This window comes from Malus domestica, chromosome 02, assembly GCF_042453785.1.
Source record: "Malus domestica chromosome 02, GDT2T_hap1".
Classification (NCBI taxonomy): Eukaryota; Viridiplantae; Streptophyta; class Magnoliopsida; order Rosales; family Rosaceae; genus Malus; species Malus domestica.
This window is the reverse complement of record NC_091662.1, coordinates 4863274-4882523: the sequence shown is the minus strand read 5'-3', so window position 1 is coordinate 4882523 and position 19250 is coordinate 4863274. Positions and strand designations below refer to the sequence as shown.

Below are 19250 nucleotides of genomic sequence, written 5' to 3'. Positions count from 1 at the left end.
GAGATACAACTGAAGTTGCATCCCAATATTATTGCAGGGCTGTTAAATATGGTTTGATAGTGATGTTTTGCATCCTTTTCTAGTTTCTTGTATACCTCGGAAAGGAGGGAGAATCTTCAAATTCCACCACATAAATTTGAGGAAATCTAACTCAATATCTCTGACGTGTGGTGCTGATTAAAGTTGTTGGGCGTTGAGCAGTCCTTATCTTCTCCAAATTCATGGTACACGAGTGCTTTGTCCATTGGACAAATTCTCTCTCTCTCTCTTTCTCTCTCTCTCTCTCTCTCTCTTTTATATTTCTTCTTCTAGTGGCATCACCCGTCCAATAAACGCTTGTCACGTGGTGAATTGGTGACAAGAGAGTATCTCTCGTCTTATTGAACTTGCTTTATCTCACCAAGATCTCATGACCATAAGTTCATATTTTAGAAATTATATGCATATAGAGAGCGGTGGTTGACACTTGAAGAAAGTTATTCTACAATTGTTCACACGTAATTCTTCCAAGTGTTTTTATTAGAAGGAACGGGTGCAACATGAAGTGCATATAACAGTTCCCGTACAGATGAAGCCTCTATATAAAGCCTATTGAGAAAAACATTCTTCAAAGCATCCATTTGTTATTAGCTTTCTTGTCCTGAAAACCAAATGGCACTTGAGAAACAATTGAAATGGGAAGGCAAGGCAAGTGCAGAGCTAAAAGGCCCCAAAGCAGAGCAAATTTGGCCTCTTTTGGAGGACTTCTTTGGCCTGCACGAGTGGTTCCCAACTCTCACAACTTGCCATGGTGTTGAAGGCACATCGGGGGTAGCTGGGTGCGTGCGGTTCTGTGCTGGGTTCAAGACTCCGGTTGATCCTAAAAGTGACCAGAACCAAGACCAAGAGAAGGTGAACTGGACTAAGCAGAAGCTGCTGACTATTGACCCAGCAAATATGACATATAGTTACTCTATCATAGATGGGAATGTTGGGTTTAACTCGTACATTTCGACCGTTCAAGTGGTGCCGAAGGACGCCGGGTGTACGATTGTGTGGAAGTATGAAGTTGAACCAGTGGAGGGATGGAGGCTGGAGGATCTGGACCTGTTTATTGGCACTGGCTTGCAAGTCATGGCTAGCAGAATGGAAGCCTCTCTCCAGCTCCAAGTTGAATAATTGGAAACACAAAAGTGATTTATTAGTCTCTGTTAAGGTGTTTATTGTATAACCCTGCAATAAAACCGGCAATAAAATCTTGTAAGGTTGATAAGTTGTCGGACTTGTAGCTCCAATCGTTAAAAGTAGTTACCCTTGTTTCAAGGTGGATTTGGATTTACCTAATTTTTTGGAGTGATGATCTATGAATGATGAACTAAATATAAACGGTTTTGATCGTTGAAAAAAGTTATAGAGTGAACACCACAAGGTGTCCCTAAAATAAACAAAAGAACCCTAGTTTTGAATTCGGGTAAATTCGACTATTCAGATTCATTGACGGGAAGATCACGTATGGATTTTTAGAATTTTGGTGAAAGAGCAAGGTAGATTACAATCATAAACATTAGGGGTTAAAGATGATGATACAAGTAGTTTTTCAACGTCATGATACAACTATCCGTACTTGCGTCACATCTTGTTCTCTACCAGTACGTGAATCACCTACAAAACTGAGGTCAGGTTCTACAGTATGCAGATTGGATGCGGGTGCCCGAATGAGCAGGCGAGCCTCACGAACTAGGCCATTCATACGCCTTCGAAAGCACAAGCAGACTGCTACTCCGGGCAGAGTCTTTTTCAGCCAGATAACTTGCACGATGTTCTCTTTTACTGAATTCCGACTCGATGGACCTACTCATCGTCTAGTTCATCAGGTACATGTAACTTCTCAATGTCAGCCTGTTGGAAAATCAAGAGATGAGCCTTGGAGTAAGATGCAAATGAAAGCTACGCTTGTGTTGCGATCAAAGCACATATGATATGGGGTGTTAATAAAGAGTAAGAAATATGCTCAAATCACCTTAATGGTAGCGACATCAGTTGCCGATGGTTTCAAATCCAATGCATAACCAAAATGAAGCATTGCTTTCTCATGCATGTTACGCCGCTTATAGATCTTACCCATCAAAGCGTAGACACTACTTTCGCGAGGAGAGTATTCTTTAACCTCCTCTAAGACCGCTAAAGCTTCATCGAACTTTTCTAAACTCATTAGTATACTAGCCTTATGATACATTGGAAGTGGATTCTTCTTGTCCGCCCTAATAGCCTTCTCCATCATCACTAGAGCTTCTTCGCTTCGCTGTCATATGATACAAACACATTTCAGACAAAAACAACAACAACAACAAAGCCTTTTCCCACTAAGTGGGGTCGGCTAAAACACATTTCAGACAATTGAATAAAAAAAATAAGAACCATTTCGTAAATAAAAAGATTTCTAGGCCGTAAAGTTAGAATGGATATGCGAATGTAACCTTTAAAGCATGCAATGCTGAGGCAAGATAAGTCATAATAACAGAAGAACGTGAATTGATTTGGAAAGCCGTCCGGAAGTGATGCTCCGAGAACTCAAACTTCTCTTGGCGATGATATACCATTCCAAGGCCATACCAGGCGTTATAATGCCTTGCATCAATACGAAGTGCGTTCTGATAACTCTTTATTCCATTCTCAAAATCCTCTAGAGCTACATATCTGCAGATAGATAATTCGATGACAACATAACTATCTGATACAAGGTCGGAACTAAACATCAAATTACAAGGAACTTCAATTTCATGAATTAAAGGATGAAGGGAAGGAAAAGTCTTGTCCATACTCATGACCACAAAGGGTATGCGCATATGTGAATCTTGGATTAAGTTGAACAGCTCGCTGAAAATTTTTCAGAGCAGTTTCATGGTCTTTCTGCAAGCTATAGCAATTTCCCATTGCAACCCTGCAATACCATTCGATAAGAAAGAAATAAGTCTTTATGACTGACAAGAGATACTAAAAAGAAAATTGAGATTTGAATGCTGTATTATTTCGCAAAATTATGATATAGCTACCAAGACTGAGGAGCTAAGCGGTCCGTTGATATCAGTTCTTGAGCCAGGTAACTTAACTTCATATCTTCCTTCAAATGCTGCAAAGAGTAAGAATACTCTCAGTGCACAGCAATTATTAACAGTAAAGTAAAGAGAAAAGCTAAGCCACACAACAATGAAAAATTAGTGGCTAGCTTGATTTCAGAAGGATTAGCTGGACAGGAGAGCAACCCAACTGACCATCTAACATATAACGAAAGCATCCTCTGGAAACTACAACACTTTTTTTATCCAAGTCATAAGACAAAACAATTTTTTTTTCAAAGGTTTTTGAGCTACATCAATTTGGGGACTCACATAAAGAACTGTAGAATACATATCCATCCCTTCTAAACTGTAAGGTGATGCCTGACGGGCAAGACTGAAGGCCCGATCAGCTTCTGAATAGTCTATCAATTCACAATAAGCTTTTCCAACCTGCAATTGAAGAATGCCAAAATAGTCAATGATATGCAAGTATTATAATATGTAAGGGCAAAAATCATTCAAAGGAGCAGCTGCAAGGGATTTGAGTTGGTGTGGGTGAAAATGAAATTATTGAAAAACATAGGCTTAGGTATAGAAAAATCATGGAAGACTATGACAAATCGTACCACTCATCTGGTATCAAAAAATCATGGTAGACTATATGAAGTGTAACAAAAGAGCGAATGAAATAAGTCTAAAGATGAGATAAACGTATGACAAGACAAATTAATTAAGTTCTGATGACAGTGGGAAATCAAACAAATAGCAGAAAATCCCGTGTTTTTCAGATCTGATGAGAAAGATATTATTTTCCTTTTAGTTTTTGAAACTAGCTAACTAACTTATACAGACATCCACCAACAGCAGAAAATAGGCGAATGGAATCCTGTATTAAGAATCCAGTGCTGTGTACAAGGTCATCACAGCAGGAGACTATATAGAAATACAGCCAAGTTTTCTATAAAAAAAAACTACCTGGGAAAGCACCCATCCTGTATTGTAATGCTTGTATGGAAGTTTGAGATAGACATTGAGTGCATCCTGCACAACAGAGACAATATTAGATAACAAAATACAACCTCAACCTAGGAAAAAAATATTAATTCATTTTATTCCACAGTAACCAAGTAGTACCTGACATCTGTACATGCAGGAAAGTCTATAGCCCTCCCCAAGGGTTCTCAAAAGACTCAATATTTCTGAAGCACCAGTGGCAACTCTTGAAACATTGATAATACCACCAGTACTTGACAAGGTTGCTCCTTCTTGTTCAAGATATCTAGTATCACTAGGAGTAAAACCAGAAGCTACTGTCACAGTTGTTGAACGGGAATCATCATATGTCTCATTGCGCATTCCTAAATAGGACCCAAGTTTGGAAATCACAACTATTAGCAAAAAATCCATTGGACGTAACATGCGTAGAAGAATCAAGAGTATCCTTGAACGGAAAGTTTGTACTTATATTATCCAGGAAACGCTATTAAACTTATATGAGCAAAGGAAGTGAAAAGACTTAAATCACTATAATGCAATTTGTCGTTTCTCTATTAATAGAAGAAATTAAGTATATTGGTGATAAAATGGCTTCTTGTGCCTGCTAATCTCTATATATGGTAGTATAGTTCACCAAATGACTCAGAAATGAGAAGATGCATCACCTTCATCAACATTTTCATTGGGCCATGGCTGCCCCTTACGATTTGCGAAGGAACGTGCAACAGAGCTCAGCTTGGAACTTCCAAGATATTTAGATGAATTGGTAGTTCCATTTCCGGCTGTCACTGAGGCACTGACATTAGTGTTGGCCCCCGCTTCAGCAGCAAGTCTATTGCTCCGCCGGTTGCCAGAATCAAAAGACAACCTGCTTGAAATCTGCAAAGGGAAGACAAATAATTGTAAGAAGTCATTGACCTCAACATTCCATAAACAACATGAAAATGTCACCAGGAAATATACAGAGACAAGAAAACCCATTTATAACTAATTACTCAAATAAGGTGCTAAAGGCAACATCACTACCAAATAAATAATCTCATTGTAAGCCTACATTAAACCACAAAAACAAGAAAGCATAGACTCACATGAAATTCAAACAATACCAAAACATTACATGTACTCGAATAGTTAAGGTATAGCAAGGAAAAGTACGAAATCAGTGACATTAAGAATTGTATCAATGGAAAAAAAAAATTATTTGAATTATGAATAAGTGGAGCCTGTACCTTGCGGAGTTTTCCTTCATCAACAAACTTTCTTCTGGGGGCTTGAATTGTAGAGCTCACATTTGACTTCAGAGAGCTATCGGTACCTGTGCTCAGGTTTGGGCCATTTGGCTGGCCAATTCTACAGAGAGCTGGTGGAGCAACACCTGACAACTGCAAACAGGGACAGATCAGTGATGATACAAGAATTTCATATTTTTATTTTGACAAATATAAGTTTCAATGTTTTATTTCAGGTACCCACAAGCAACATGAGATGACAACTAAATCGTATATATTGAGTGATTATGTCCTAAAGACTCTAGCATTGAATTTGTTTTAGATTTGGTCCTTAATTTTAGGAGAAAATTGTACAAATGGTCCCTCAACTTTAATCAAATTGGAGCAATGGTCCCTCAACTAAAAATCCATTACCTTTGGTCCCTCAACTTATCAAAACGTGCAGCTATGGTCCCTCAACTAAAAATCCATTACCATTGGTCCCTGAACTTTAATTCAAGTGGAGAAATGGTCCTTTAACTTTAATCCAATTGTAGCAATGGTCCTTCCAATATAACTCGTTTTGACAAATTTTTTGACATAGTTGACGAAAAGAACCATAATTATACACTTTGATGAGTTAAGGGACCCTAGTTATATAAATGGTCATTCCAACATAGCTTATTTTGACAAAATTTTGATAAAATTGATGAAAATGACTATAACTACACATTTTGATAAGTTGAGGGACCAATGGTAATGGCTTTTTAGTTGAGGGACCATTGCTCCAATTTGATTAAAGTTGAGGGACCATTTGTACAATTTACTCTAATTTTAGAGGTGTGGGTGTTTATACATAACAGTAGCCTGCAGTACCAGATTCCCATAAGTTTATATTCTTCAAATTATCTTTGCTTTAAGGCTTTCGGAGATTTTTAAGGAGTCAAATGATTTTTATATGAACCTTGGTTAGCAATGTGCTTATTGGGTAGGTGTCTTAATTGGGAACCTTAGCTGCCTGCTGTGCGAAATTTCAGCAACCAGGTTTCCTCAAATCAGCCCCTCCTTCCCTCCTTTTGACCCATAATCAAACCATACTTTGATTTACAAATCCTAAACCTCTTCTCCTACAGCCTTATGTCTTTCGACCACAACTTTCCAAATCCTAAAGCCTGGCATATCCAATTGTAGGCAATATTTGCACTTATCCTACATAAATTGGTCTAATTTCAAAAAGACCAAACATATCAGTAAAGAAACCAAATACTTCATTTCAAGACAAAACCTACCTGAAGTGGTCCAGACACATAGTTACAATAGTTACAAAGCCATAACAGACCTTAAATCATTTGATACCAATAGTAAGATAAGAGTAAGCACTGGTAGAAAGGACAGAGATACAGCAATAAATGCAGGACTGCTAGAGAAAAATTGGAGGGGACAACTTATATATACCTGCATGGGCATTGGGGAAGGAGTGTTAAAGAAAGATGAACCAGAAGTGCCATTTACAGGATGACCAGACACTCCGCCCAAACTAACATGAGAATTTCCAGACAAATCTCTTGTATTATTTCCTTGAACATGTTTCAATTGTCTCTGGCCAACATCTTCAGAGCTAAAATTCCTGCCAGAAACTAAATTGCAGTCCTCATTCAGGGTAAGTAAACTTTGAGAAGCTAATCCATGATGTAGATACTGTTTTTGTATGGAAAGAACGGCAGCTTCACCAAAAACTACAGCTGCTTCTTCAGCAGCACCTGAAACAACGGAAAATACAAAGCCTCAACATATGCATCTGAAGGCACCAAATCGCCATAAATAATCAACACAGAATTTTCGATTTAGTAAAACCATTAATTAACCAGTTGCAAAAAAACTATATTATTTTCACAAGATGCCATATCAATAAAAAAACGTCCAAAAGTAAAATTGTGGACATGGGGGCCACTCTAAAAGTACATTCATATAGAACAAAAGGCTCTAATCTGCCTACACTATTACTTTGATGTGTGTAACACTGTACGGACCTAATATGCACAGCTCTTCGTAAGCAGTCCACATACAAGGATCAATAGTCAAAGCCTGCTTAAAGTGATGGATGGCACTTTTCCTTCTGTCAGTATACCTAGAACAATACCAATTATAAACAATAAAATCATGAGAGGTACAATAAAATCATACAATCCAGCATACAATTACTGTAAAGTACGGAAAGAGATACTTAAGTAGTTGCAAGACGCTACAAATTCAACTAAAAGGTAGCATACCTAAATTAATATAGCACAACAAAATCCTCTATCCCAAGAAACATGCAAGCAGAGAGACAAAGGGATCAGTTCAGAAGAGGACACTTTGCCAATCAGAAGAATTTCACAAGCACCATCAATAGTTCACCTAACCCTACTAGAAGGAAGAAGATTCAAACCTAAAGACCCCAAAAGATATTTCTTGGAGGAACAACAACATTACTACTAGAATTCACATCTTAAATGAGTGTATGTTTTTTTGTTCAGCCTGATAAAATAGATTGATTACATCAATTTTAACCATCTTCACAAACAAATCCTTTTCAAGAAACTTATAAAGTATCCCTGTAACAAAGGTAATGCATACAAAGAAGCTCCAGAAGACAGGAGACAAACCTGTATATAAGCCCTAAAAGGTAATGACCAGCTGCGCCATTTGGAACCTGCCAAAGGAATAATAAGCAAGTCATCTGCTGTTAGAAACCACATGAACAGGCTGAAAACTGAATACCAATATCAACATTTGGAACACTTAGCAGAAATTACATAATGTCTAAATGGTTAATGCCATTCATTTCAACTCCTATTATGTAGAAAACAATGAAAAATGTTTTAGCAAGCAAGACTTGAAAAAGTAACTATGAAGTATTACTTTAGAATCATGCTCCAAATAAAATAGAGTTCAATACCTCAGCACCACGCTCATTAGCAGGACATAACGCTGCTTCTGCTTCACTTAGAAGATCCATCTGAAAGCATGATAGTGCAAACAAGTAGCGGCATTGAGCCACTTGTGTTCCTTCATAAATCATCAGAAAAAAAGAAAAGAGGTCCATGTGGATGAGAAATACTATGATGGAAATAATAAATTCGCAATGAAAACCCACAATGAAAAAAGGGGAGTACTTAATATGACTTGCTTACCCTTTAAAATATGATATACAGCATAAGCTTGGTTGCTTTGCAAGTAACAGCCAGCTAACAACTGTAAATTCGTCTGCCATATAACAAATTTCGTATCAACTTCTGAAAATCCCATAACCTATCCGATTAATGCTAACAAAAATAGCACCAATGTAGTAAGTAAACCCCATTTAGAAATCCCATTATCTAAAAGCCCACACCTTTATACTTCATTCACAAAGAGCTAGCACAAACACTTTGCAGTCCAGAGCTCCAATAATTCAAAGCTCATAAAAAAACTGAAAGTAAATAATTAACCTTAAAAGAAAGCATTTTGTTCCAGAAAAAAAAATGTGAACCCCTAAAGATTCTAAAGCGACAAAACCCTAGTTCTCAAATTACAAAACACTAAATTACTCGGGCATAAGTAAAATCTTCACAAATTACTGGTAAACTAAACACGAAGCGTCGATCAACATAATAGAAGCGGTAATGTCCCCCAAACACAAGAAAAAGAAGAAATTTCATTCCGAATACGGCATATCTCACATTTTCTCTTTCTTTCATGGGATTTTCTCGGCAACCAAACAAGCAGGCGATGAAAAGAAAGAGAGTGAAAGAGTAGGTGGATAAGAGGTACCTCGGAGGGGAACTCGGCACAGAGGCGTTCGCATACGAAAATGGCGTTCCGGTGCATGAAATCACGGAGACTGTGCTGGACACAGTCTCGAAGTATCGCTTCCATGGCTGCTTGCTCTGATTGGGAGGAGAGAGAGAGAAGAGAGAGGGGGGTTTTGGTTTTGGGTTCAAATCAGGGCGGCACGTGTGGTCTCCTCATTTCAAATCACGCGTCAGGCGACATTGTCTTCCTTTTTATTTTATTTTTCCTTCTCTTTTTTCTTGATTTCAAAATACGTCCCAAAAAATAAATAATGAAAAAGAGAGATAATCTTGTAACGGTCAAGAAAAAATAATTTTATAGCTCTTTTTAGGAAAATGATCATCTCCGAATCCTTTCCATCTAGATCCTTCAAGATTGCTTGCATCCCTTGCCTGGAACAAGGCCTCGAAGCCATCACAACTTCTTCTCATTCCTCGAACAAGGCGCCATCAATCGCATCTACAATCTCGACAATGCCATCGTTTTCTTTGACGTATGCGCCCCTCTCAACCCTTTTACCATTAACACCATTGTTGCGGATCTCGAGGCAAAGGTCCTAAAGCTTTTGTTGTCATCGTAGCTTCTTCTCATTCTAATGGCGTCAAGGTCGTTTGAACGTTTTCTTGATCGTTTGATTTTCGATTGAACTGACATAGTGAAGGATCCGGAAGATCCGAATAAAAACAATCTATAGAGAATCATATTCCTTTTTTTGTTATAGCATAAACGATTTTCTATACTAAAATGACGAGATAGTTTAGACCCAAATCAATAGGTTAAAAAATAAGACCCTAACCACTAAGTCAAGTCACCACTTATTTTGTATATGTTAATAAAGATAAAAGAAGTTTAAAATTAATATAGTTTCATGAGCTAGCAAACACAAGATAATACCATAATTAGAATAATTCTAATAATTATACCAATAAATTTCAACTAGATAAATTCTAAAGTCATCGTCAAGGAATCAAGTGATGTATTTATTAGTTAAACATGACTCAACAATTTACGATTGGGCCGGCCCATATGAGGGGCCCAAAACTTTCCGGCTGCGAAGCAAAAACAACAAAAATAAAATAAAATATAAATACCTGGGAAATAAAAACCAACGAAAATAAAACGCAACACGTATGCTAGCGTCTACCGTTCGCTTCAATGGCCGACCAGACTGAAGCGCCACCGCCGGGTCAGAATCCCGTAGATCACGATGATCAGACGGCGGACGACGATCCGTCCTCGACGGTCCTCGATCTCACCAGCTTCCAGCTCCACGACCTCGACTCGGTCGAGTTACCGCCGAGTCTAACAGAGTTAGACCTGACGGCGAACCGCCTCACCGGTTTGGACCCTCGGATTGCGACCCTCTCCAACCTCAAAAAGCTCTCTCTCCGTCAGAACCTCATCGAAGACGCCGCCGTCGAACCGATCTCCGGCTGGGACGCCCTCTCCGGTCTCGAGGTAAATAAAAAAAGTTAAATGTGTTTTTCTCGGCGGTTTGTCTGGTTCCCGGGAAAATAAATTAAATGTGATTTTCTCGGTGATTTGTTTGGTTTCCGGGAAAATAAGATTGAATGTGATTTTCTTGACTGCCTGTTTGGTTCCCGGGAAAATTAACAGTTTTGAGGGATGCAGGAGTTGGTGCTGAGGGATAATAAGCTCGGGAAAATACCTGATGTCAGCATATTCACGAAGCTTCTGGTTTTCGACGTTTCGTTCAACGAGATTACATTGTTACATGGATTGGCCAAGGTCACCAGTACCCTCAAGGAGCTGTACGTGTCTAAAAATGAAGTCACCAAGATTGAAGAAATTGAGCACCTCCACGAGCTTCTGATTCTCGAGCTCGGTTCGAATCGATTGCGGGTTAGTTCTATTGAGCGTTTGAGATTATGTACATGGAAATTATTGATAATGTAGCAAACCTAGCATCCGGCTTGTTCTGATTGCATGATGAAATGCAAATCAGGTGATGGAGAATTTGCAGACCTTGACAAAATTGCAGGAGCTGTGGCTGGGGCGGAATCGGATTAAGGTGGTGAATTTGTGTGGGTTGAAATGCATCAAGAAGCTGAGCTTGCAAAGCAATCGGTTAACTTCAATGACGGGATTTGAGGTAAGTGATTTGCCACCACGATTTGTGTGAGGCGGAAATCTCAAATGCATTTGTTGTATAAATATTGAAACTTTATATCGTTCTACCTTTTGCAGGAGTGCGTTGCTCTAGAGGAGTTGTACTTGAGCCATAATGGTATTTCAAAAATGGAAGGCCTCTCAACATTAGTCAACCTACGTGTCCTGGATGTATCGAATAATAAGCTAACATCGGTGGAGGGTATAGAAAGCCTAACAATGTATGTATTAGACCTCTTTCTCGCTATTGGGTTTGATGTTGGTCTTGTCGGTTCTATATTCTTATGGGAATCTTGTGCTATAGGTTAGAAGATCTATGGCTTAATGACAACAGCATAGAGTCACTTGAAGGCTTTGCCGAGGTTCTTGCTGGTTCAAGAGAGAAGCTCACTACCATCTATCTCGAAAAAAACCCATGTGTATGTTTATCTGTAACCTGCAAACGTACTATATTTTAAGTTTTACTGTTGTATTCATTTAACATGCTTAGATTCCGTTTAAGGAAGTTTAAAATTACCGTGTTGATAAATGCCAAGTGGTACGAGAGTTCATGCAAGTCTAATGCTTTGGTCAAATAAATATAGTGGCGAAACGTACTACCAGCTGCAGCAATATTCTGATATACATACATGTTTGTTGAAAGTGCAGAGTCCGTTAGAGAAAAAGGAAGAATAGTGGTTGCAAGATTTCGTAGGTCTGGATATATATTACATGTTTACATCCTTTAGGGTTATCATGAAGGCAAACCATACTATGTGTCTATGAACTAATTTCAAGTAACAAAGAAGACTGTCGAACAGATAACGACAATGTACATAAATATATAATTGGTTCTGCATTCCTTTCTGTGTTGATATGCTTTGTTTGGTTTGTTGATAAATGTGTTTCATATGCTTTTAAAATTATTTATATTTGGTCATGCATCTCGTATTGCAGGCAAAGTCTCCAAACTATGCTACTACCTTGAGACAAATCTTCCCAAATATCGAGCAAATTGATTCTCATATGTTTGCATAAAAGCATTCATGGCTTCAGCTCTCTCAGCATAATTTTCATGGAGCGCCACCGCAAATACAAAATTACAATGTAGGTATTCTTTCTCGACTATGTCCCAGTGGTTATGGCAGTGCCTCCTTAAAATGAACTTATTTGTAATGTTCGAGTTTTCATGGATGTTGTTTGCAGGTAAACTGTTGCTCGGAAGGCTACTTCCGGAGCGCCAGAGTGCCGAATTTGAAAAGAGACTCCGCAAAATAGCGATAGATTTCTATATCATGGATGGCTCAAGAACTCACTCGAAAGTTGTTTAAAACGAATTTTCCGTATTGTTTTCTGAAGTTATTTAAACCACCCTCCTCTTACTTCTTTTCCTTTTAATCCTTCTAATTTATGTGTGTAATGTTGAATCTATCATTTATCAATCCTTAGTACATGACTTTTTGATTGCATCATTTCTGGATGCCGAGAAGGTGCTTTAAACTTACAGATGTAATACTAGATTTACTTCTCCATCGACCTCCACATCGCCGAGATATTTTTAGTGTATCGACAACACGGTCCGATACAACAAGCGTCCTCGGCACACCAAACATCTCTTCGCATTGCCATTTCATTGTTGATGTGTTATCCGTGCACACTCGTACGTTGCACGTTGTGTATTAGCAACGTTCTATCAAATGTTCTTTACCTTATAAAGCAACCCGAAGAGTGCATGATGACTTTTTCGGAATCAGAACTCCGGGATGATGCAATAACTATGAAATATTCCAAAGAGATCGAACGAAATTTTGCACAAGTCACATAAAGTAGGGATGGTAACCAAAAACTGCATCAAAGAAAATTGTAAAAACATCTTACAATTTGAAGTATGAACGTTTATCTCCACAAACATAGGCAGCCAATTGCTTTCAAGAACTAAAGAGCCACATTCATAACTTTCCAGACCAAAATAGATACGTAAATTTAAAGACTTGCAGTTCCGAACAGCTTAGCGACCCCTTTCAAAGCCAATACGAGTTCTGCTGGAGCCGCCTTCATAGGCATCTCGCATGGAAGAGCCGCCACTTGCTCTCATTGTTCCTCCTGTTCCAACCTTATCAAGCGCTTTCTTGCCGCCCTTCTTCACCTCTGTCAAGAACTGGTCAAGACCAAATGGATCAGCTTCTTCCACAGCATCCTTCTCAAACTCGACTGGTCTATCTCTTGGCCCTGCCCTCTCAGCAGCTCCTCCAAATCCTCTGTCGGGTTTGAAGCGATCAGTCTTCATAATCTTATCCAACTGCTCATCAGCACCGCCATACATTTCACCATCAACATCCTTTTTAGGCCTGTATAGAGTTGAGAGTGTCGGCTGAGCAGTAAACAAGCCTTTGTCGTAAACATTGTACTGGTCATCAGTGGCAAACCCGGAGTCCATTCCTTTCTCCTGGTTGAATAGCCTCTGATCATACATAACCTCTCCCCCTTTGCCTGCTCCCGCCGAAGCCATGCCAAGAGCAACTTTCTCGCTAATATCACGATCTCTATCTCTCGTAATTTTACTTTTCTTCCCCACTGCTACATCTTTGGCCTCCAACCTTCTCTCCCTTTCTCTCTCTTTGCGCCGCTCTTCGCGGATCTTGTCCCTCCCAATCCTCTCTTCTTCCTTTTCTCTTGTCCCCTTTGGATAATCCATTTCCTTTTCCCTTGTTGGACGCCCATAATCCCCTCTCATATCAGTATCCATGGCTGTTCTGTCAGAAGCCATTGGAACAGCTGCAGGGGGCGCAGCACCTGTTCTCTCAGAACGCGCTTTCTGCGCTAATGCCCTCAACTCCTGCTCTTTCTTTTCTTTCTCCTTCATCAACATTTCCTTCTGAACTTTAGATCTCATAGCAACTGCCTCTCTAGCCTTCTGCTCCGCAACATACAAAGACTCAGAGAGCTTTGCAAAATTATCATTAATCTGAACATCTTGAAGGCCTCTCCCATCAGCTGCAAGACGTTTGTCCAATGGAATTGTATACCCTTTTGGGTTCTTCCAGTTTGAAATACAAGGTGGAATCTTCCAATCCTGCTGGTCTTTCACAGTCACCGGCCGAGGAGGGGAATGCATGACCGGGACAGGTGGGGATCCAGAAGCCCTCGGAACACGCTTATGCTTGAACTTCGGAGGCTCAAGTGGATCCACAGGCATCTCGTTCATCATGATAATCCTCTCCTTGGCACCAGAATTAAATGCCTCCGATTTCTGTGACGGTTTATACTTGATATATTGCGATTCTGACGACTGCTTGGCCACATTTTTCGGCTGTGCAGCGCTCAATCTCACATTCACAATCTTCTCAAGCGCAGCTTTTGTTTCTGCCGTCGTTTCTTCAATCACCTTCTGCTCCTCCTCATCCTCATCCTCTTCCATCTCCTCTTCCGCATCCTTCAAAATTTTTGGCACAATATCCTTATGCTGAGAATACACAATCTTTCTCGAGTTCTCATTCTGCTTAACAATAGCATCATACGCAATCTCCCCATTCGCATCAACCGAAACTGGAAGAATCTTCGTCCCGGGTTTCGACAACTTGTCCCTGCCCATGCCAAGAGGGTACTGAGCAATGTGAATCTCCGGGAAAGCACCGCCTTCCCCGAAATCCTCCACCTTCCTAGGAACAAAGCCTTGACGTTTCAAGTACTGAGGCACAGGATTAGGTTTAACGACAGCTGCAGATCTTTCTGCCTCGGCAGAACTGAACCGCTGCTTGAACCACGGATCGTTCGAGTGGTCGTAATAAGTCGTTGTGGTTGCCGCCGGCGGCGGAATCAGCTCCTTCAGAGACGTCATGGTCGATAATCTCCTCCTCCTCCAACCCCAAACTGTTCCAATTTCACAGGGTACCAAAATAAATAAATAAATTCAAAACTTCCGAATAACAAAATTTAAAATTAAACAAATAAATCGAGTTCATATATTCCTGTCGATACCCAATCAGATTGAACTCAAAATATTCAATTTAACAATCAAATATTAATCAAACAAGCAATAATTTACGATTAATTTACCCTAAGAACGCGATTAGAACACGAATTTTGAAAAACCCTAACCTTCGATCGGGCAAAAAATAAGAACAAATTGAATTGGAAAAATAAAATAGCGGATGGATAGAATCGAATGCGAACCTGATTGGCAGCGTTAGGGTTTCTGAGATTTTTGTGTTGGTCGAAGAAGGGTTTCTGAGATGAGATTGGGCGGTGGTTTAAACTTAAGGGCTCGTTTGTTTGACCTTCTTAGCTAGGATTGGACTAGCTAAGATTAATAACCCACGTTTGGCATTGTTATGGACTAAGTTAAATGGGACAAGCCCGGACTCGCATGGACTACCAGCCTCGTTAAGTCGTCCTAATTAGTCCGACCCAAAAGCATGGGATTGCTAAGAACCTCAATACGCTGCTTCCCTCGCCGTCTCCTTGCGTGAATTGGTGGGAGCGAACCGTTGTTCTTCGTCAAAGCTATTGATCCTCTGGTGAGCTTCCAGAACAAGTCTCCTTTCTCTCTCGGATCAATATGGGAATTGGGGGATGAACTTGGTAATTAGAGCTGCTCATGAACTTGGTCAATTTGCCTTAAAAAATGATAATTATTTCTCTTGAATTGAAGAAGAACCATCTGGCTGTCCCTTTTTTTCCATGCTGATGTTGTGCCCATTGGATGCAGTCAAGAAATTCCGATAAAAATTTTCAAAGCTCTTGTTGAAGCTCGGCCTTGGTAGCTTGACAATTGTGTCCTATTTCTGATGGGTGAGTGGGTCGGCGCATGGGAGGGCTGAAAGAGCACTGCCCAGATGAAGATTGAAGACGATGGAACAAATTGTCAAATTCCGGTTTCGTCAATTTTGGAGGAGAGAGGATAAAACGGTGGTGTTCTACTGGATTTGATCTTTTATTATTTATTTTTTTATTAGTTTTTAGTTTTTAGTTTTTTTTTTTTTTTTGAAACTGAGTTTTTAGTTTTTCTTTTGTTAAGTAAGTGTGGATTAAAAATGAAAAAAAAAAACGATTTGAGTCCTAAAATATTTTAGTCTATAGTTTAGTCCAATACTGTACCAAACACTTCACTATTCTTATCCTGCTTAGTCCAAGCCAAGCCAGTCCAGCTTAGTCCCTAAAGTTAGTCCAGTCCGAGATAGTCCGGGGCAACAAACGCACCCAAATGGATTACTGAGTTGATAAAAAGGAATTTGCACTAATAGTCCCTGTAATTATTTGGATTTTATTTTTGTCCCTATAATTTTTTTCATTTAATTTTACCCTTGGAGTTTAGTTTTGTTTGCACTTTAAATGAGTTGACATTTTCATTCTTGTCCACGTCATCATTAATTTGAAAGAAAAAGGGATCATCTCTGAATCCCTTCTACCAAATCCACCAATTTGGCTTGTTGAAATTTGATCTAACTGCTAAAGTTATTATAACTTTTAAAAGAACCCCTATTTTTAGCCGTTTGATTAAATTTTAAAGGTCCGAATTGGTAGATTTGATGGAAGAGATCCGGAGAGGATCCCTGTCCATTTTGAAAAACCTAGTTTGGATGCAAGGAACTTGTATCTCAATTTAATAAGAGCGTTCACCCTTACTCACAGTTTATTAGTTTTGATTTCATTTTCGATTTCTTCTTCACTTCTATGCCCCCTTAAAAATATGAGTCGAAAAAGTTTTAGTTTGTGTTAAGAAAAATGAAATTACATCAATGAACATGAAAATTGAGATAAACTAAAATGATTACTAGTGTGATATCCTTTTAATTTGGGGACATGGTTCATATATATCTTAGTTACTTACTCAAATTTATGGATAGACATAGCTTAGTTAGTTCAGCTTCACCTATGCCAAAAAGTCAAAAGAAGCATTTGTTTGATTTGATCCAATCCATATTCGATTTGGGGTGGAACCAAGATAATTTTTTCTCTGTTGGACTTGTCAAATCATTTACTTGAAGCTCAGGCTATAAGTTTACTACTCCAGAAAACTTCTTCCATTGCCGAATGTGTTGCTTCAGATATATAGGAACTGCAATGGAGCCATATATATCTCAGTTGCGATTCGTTCAAGAGAGAAGCTCACTCTCTCTCAGTTGCGATTTGTTCAAGATCGAAGCTCACTCACTCGGTTGCAATTCGTTTAAGATTTTCTAAATTGTGTTAATAGTACTCTTACTGTTGTTATTTTCCTTTTTACTTCAGTTTTTATGAGGTAAGGTTGTTTAGTCCTTGTCCTTGGTATGTTGTATATATCAGTTTTGGATGCTGAGAAGTGGCTTTGGATTAACAAGTTTTATGTTTCAATATATAGCTCCTTGCTCTGCATGCCATTGTTGATTTGATGGTATACGTTCCAGTATGGTGCGTTAACGAGAAGAACTTTCATGGCAAGGACCAGTGTCACGGGTTCTAGCTCCATCGCCTAGTTTAAGTCTTCGAATCTCCGCGAAAAGCTCTCTTGCACGGTTGTACCCAAAACACTGTTGATTATTGGCTCAAACAAAGTAGTCTAAAACCAACAATTGATTTCGGCTACTTTTATGGTCAAAATTGTTGGTTGGCATGCTACATGTGGGAAACAAAAAAATTACATGCATTTGTGCCTAACTCTTTTGACTTGATGGTAGGCCTTTGGCCATTGATGTCTTTGAGAAGCTTTTTCTTTGGCTATAAAAGGGGAGCAAGGTGCAGCCCATAAGCATTGAGAAGTGATAGGAGAAAGGAAGAGAGAAAAATAGCAAGAAGCCATTCGGCATAGAGAAGAATTTTCTCAAATTGTCTTGCTTTGTATTTTTGTTTTTTTTTTCTTCCTATTGTAAGTGTGAGAGCTTGGGTTATTTGGGTCTTTGGGAAATTGAGTGATAAACACTATTGTATGTTCTCATTGATTATACTGGAATACTCCGTCGTCTCCAAACTGGATGTAGGCATTGCCGAACCAGTATAAATCTTGGTGTTCTTGTTGATGTTGGTTTTGTTTCTGTTCTGTTTTACTATTCACTTACAGTCGAATGCCGCTTCCGCACAACAAGTGGTACCAGAGCCCAGTTCCGTGAATAGTGTTAACGCAACAGTTCCGTGAACAGTGAACTGCTACAGTATCTGTGAACAGTGCCGTATTTGTGAATAGTGCCGAGTAGATGGCTGGAGATAAAGATGAATCTGTAAAGAATGGGTCAGCATCGTCTTCATCCAATAGACATCCAACCACTACTACAAGGTTAGAGGTTGATAAATTCAATGGCTCTAATAATTTTGGTATGTGGCAATGTGAAGTTATGGATGTGTTGTATCAACAAGAGTTGGATATGGTTCTGGAAGATAAACCAGAAGATATTGATGACAAGCAGTGGACGCGAATTAATCTTCATGCTTGTGCTGCTATTCGATCGTTCCTTGATAAGGAGTTGAAATACCCGTATATGAAGGAAACTTCTGCTAAGGAGTTATGGACGAAATTGAAGGAGAAGTATATGACCAAGAGCGCAGAAAATCGTCTCTTCTTGAAGAAGCGACTCTTCCGATTTCAGTATCGTCCAGGTATCTCTATGCACGAACACCTCAATGATTATAATAAAATACTTGTTGATTTAGCAAACCTTGATGTGAAAATTCCTGACGAGGACAAGGCACTATGTTTGTTAAATTCATTGCCTGATGATTATGATCATTTGACAACTACTCTGTTGTATGGAAAATCCGAGGTGAAACTTGATGAGGTGTCTGCAGCATTGGTGAATCATGAGTGTCGTAAGAAGGAACTGAAGACTCACAATTCACAAACCGAGGCATTTGTTGCAAGGGGTCGAACAGAGGAAAGAAAATCTGGGAAGCGGGGAAAATCTCGTTCAAAGTCACGAGGGAAGTTTCCTGCTAAAGATGAATGTGCTTTTTGTCGCCAAAAGGGGCATTGGAAGAAAGACTGCCCCAAATTGAAGAACAAAGAGAAGGAGAAAGCGGGTTCTGAAGCAAATATTGCAAAATCTGGAGATGATGATTTCGAGTTTGCTTTGGCTAGTTCATATGCTGATGGTCACTCCAATGAGTGGATTTTGGA

General features: G+C 39.2%; 4 protein-coding genes across 6 annotated transcripts; 2 read left to right on the top strand and 2 right to left on the bottom strand.

The window, feature by feature from the left end:
- Positions 1-651: 651 nt before the first annotated feature.
- LOC103449678 (lachrymatory-factor synthase-like) lies at positions 652-1158 on the top strand. Its single transcript, XM_008389005.4, has one exon. The coding sequence runs from the start codon at positions 652-654 to the stop codon at positions 1156-1158; it is 507 nt and encodes a 168-aa protein (XP_008387227.1).
- Positions 1021-9292, bottom strand: LOC103426727 (cell division cycle protein 27 homolog B). 2 transcript variants are annotated; one of them, XM_029110379.2, is made up of 16 exons: positions 9035-9292; positions 8416-8488; positions 8181-8290; positions 7888-7934; positions 7273-7370; positions 6698-7002; positions 5264-5416; positions 4700-4913; positions 4173-4396; positions 4014-4079; positions 3369-3488; positions 3033-3109; positions 2801-2920; positions 2457-2676; positions 2000-2281; positions 1021-1878 (listed from the first exon to the last, which is right to left on the bottom strand). In XM_029110379.2, exons 1-16 carry the CDS (start codon positions 9137-9139, stop codon positions 1831-1833), a joined length of 2262 nt encoding a protein of 753 aa, XP_028966212.1. In that variant the 5' UTR covers positions 9140-9292; the 3' UTR covers positions 1021-1830. The 2 variants fall into 2 exon arrangements, with proteins under 2 accessions (XP_028966212.1, XP_028966213.1); XM_029110380.2 differs by having other exon boundaries at positions 8181-8240; positions 9035-9229.
- Positions 9293-10146: 854 nt separating this feature from the next.
- Positions 10147-12636, top strand: LOC103449645 (protein phosphatase 1 regulatory inhibitor subunit PPP1R7 homolog). Of its 2 annotated transcripts, none has more exons than XM_008388975.4 (7): positions 10147-10513; positions 10688-10918; positions 11022-11168; positions 11264-11406; positions 11490-11604; positions 12122-12271; positions 12371-12636. In XM_008388975.4, exons 1-6 carry the CDS (start codon positions 10211-10213, stop codon positions 12200-12202), a joined length of 1020 nt encoding a protein of 339 aa, XP_008387197.2. In that variant the 5' UTR covers positions 10147-10210; the 3' UTR covers positions 12203-12271; positions 12371-12636. The 2 variants fall into 2 exon arrangements, with proteins under 2 accessions (XP_008387197.2, XP_008387204.2); XM_008388982.4 differs by having other exon boundaries at positions 12122-12275.
- Positions 12637-12991: 355 nt separating this feature from the next.
- On the bottom strand, positions 12992-15478 carry LOC103449635 (SNW/SKI-interacting protein A-like). Its single transcript, XM_008388969.4, has 2 exons — positions 15338-15478; positions 12992-15034 (listed from the first exon to the last, which is right to left on the bottom strand). Exon 2 carries the CDS (start codon positions 15000-15002, stop codon positions 13173-13175), a length of 1830 nt encoding a protein of 609 aa, XP_008387191.2. The 5' UTR covers positions 15003-15034; positions 15338-15478; the 3' UTR covers positions 12992-13172.
- Between the last annotated feature and the right edge of the window lie 3772 nt (positions 15479-19250).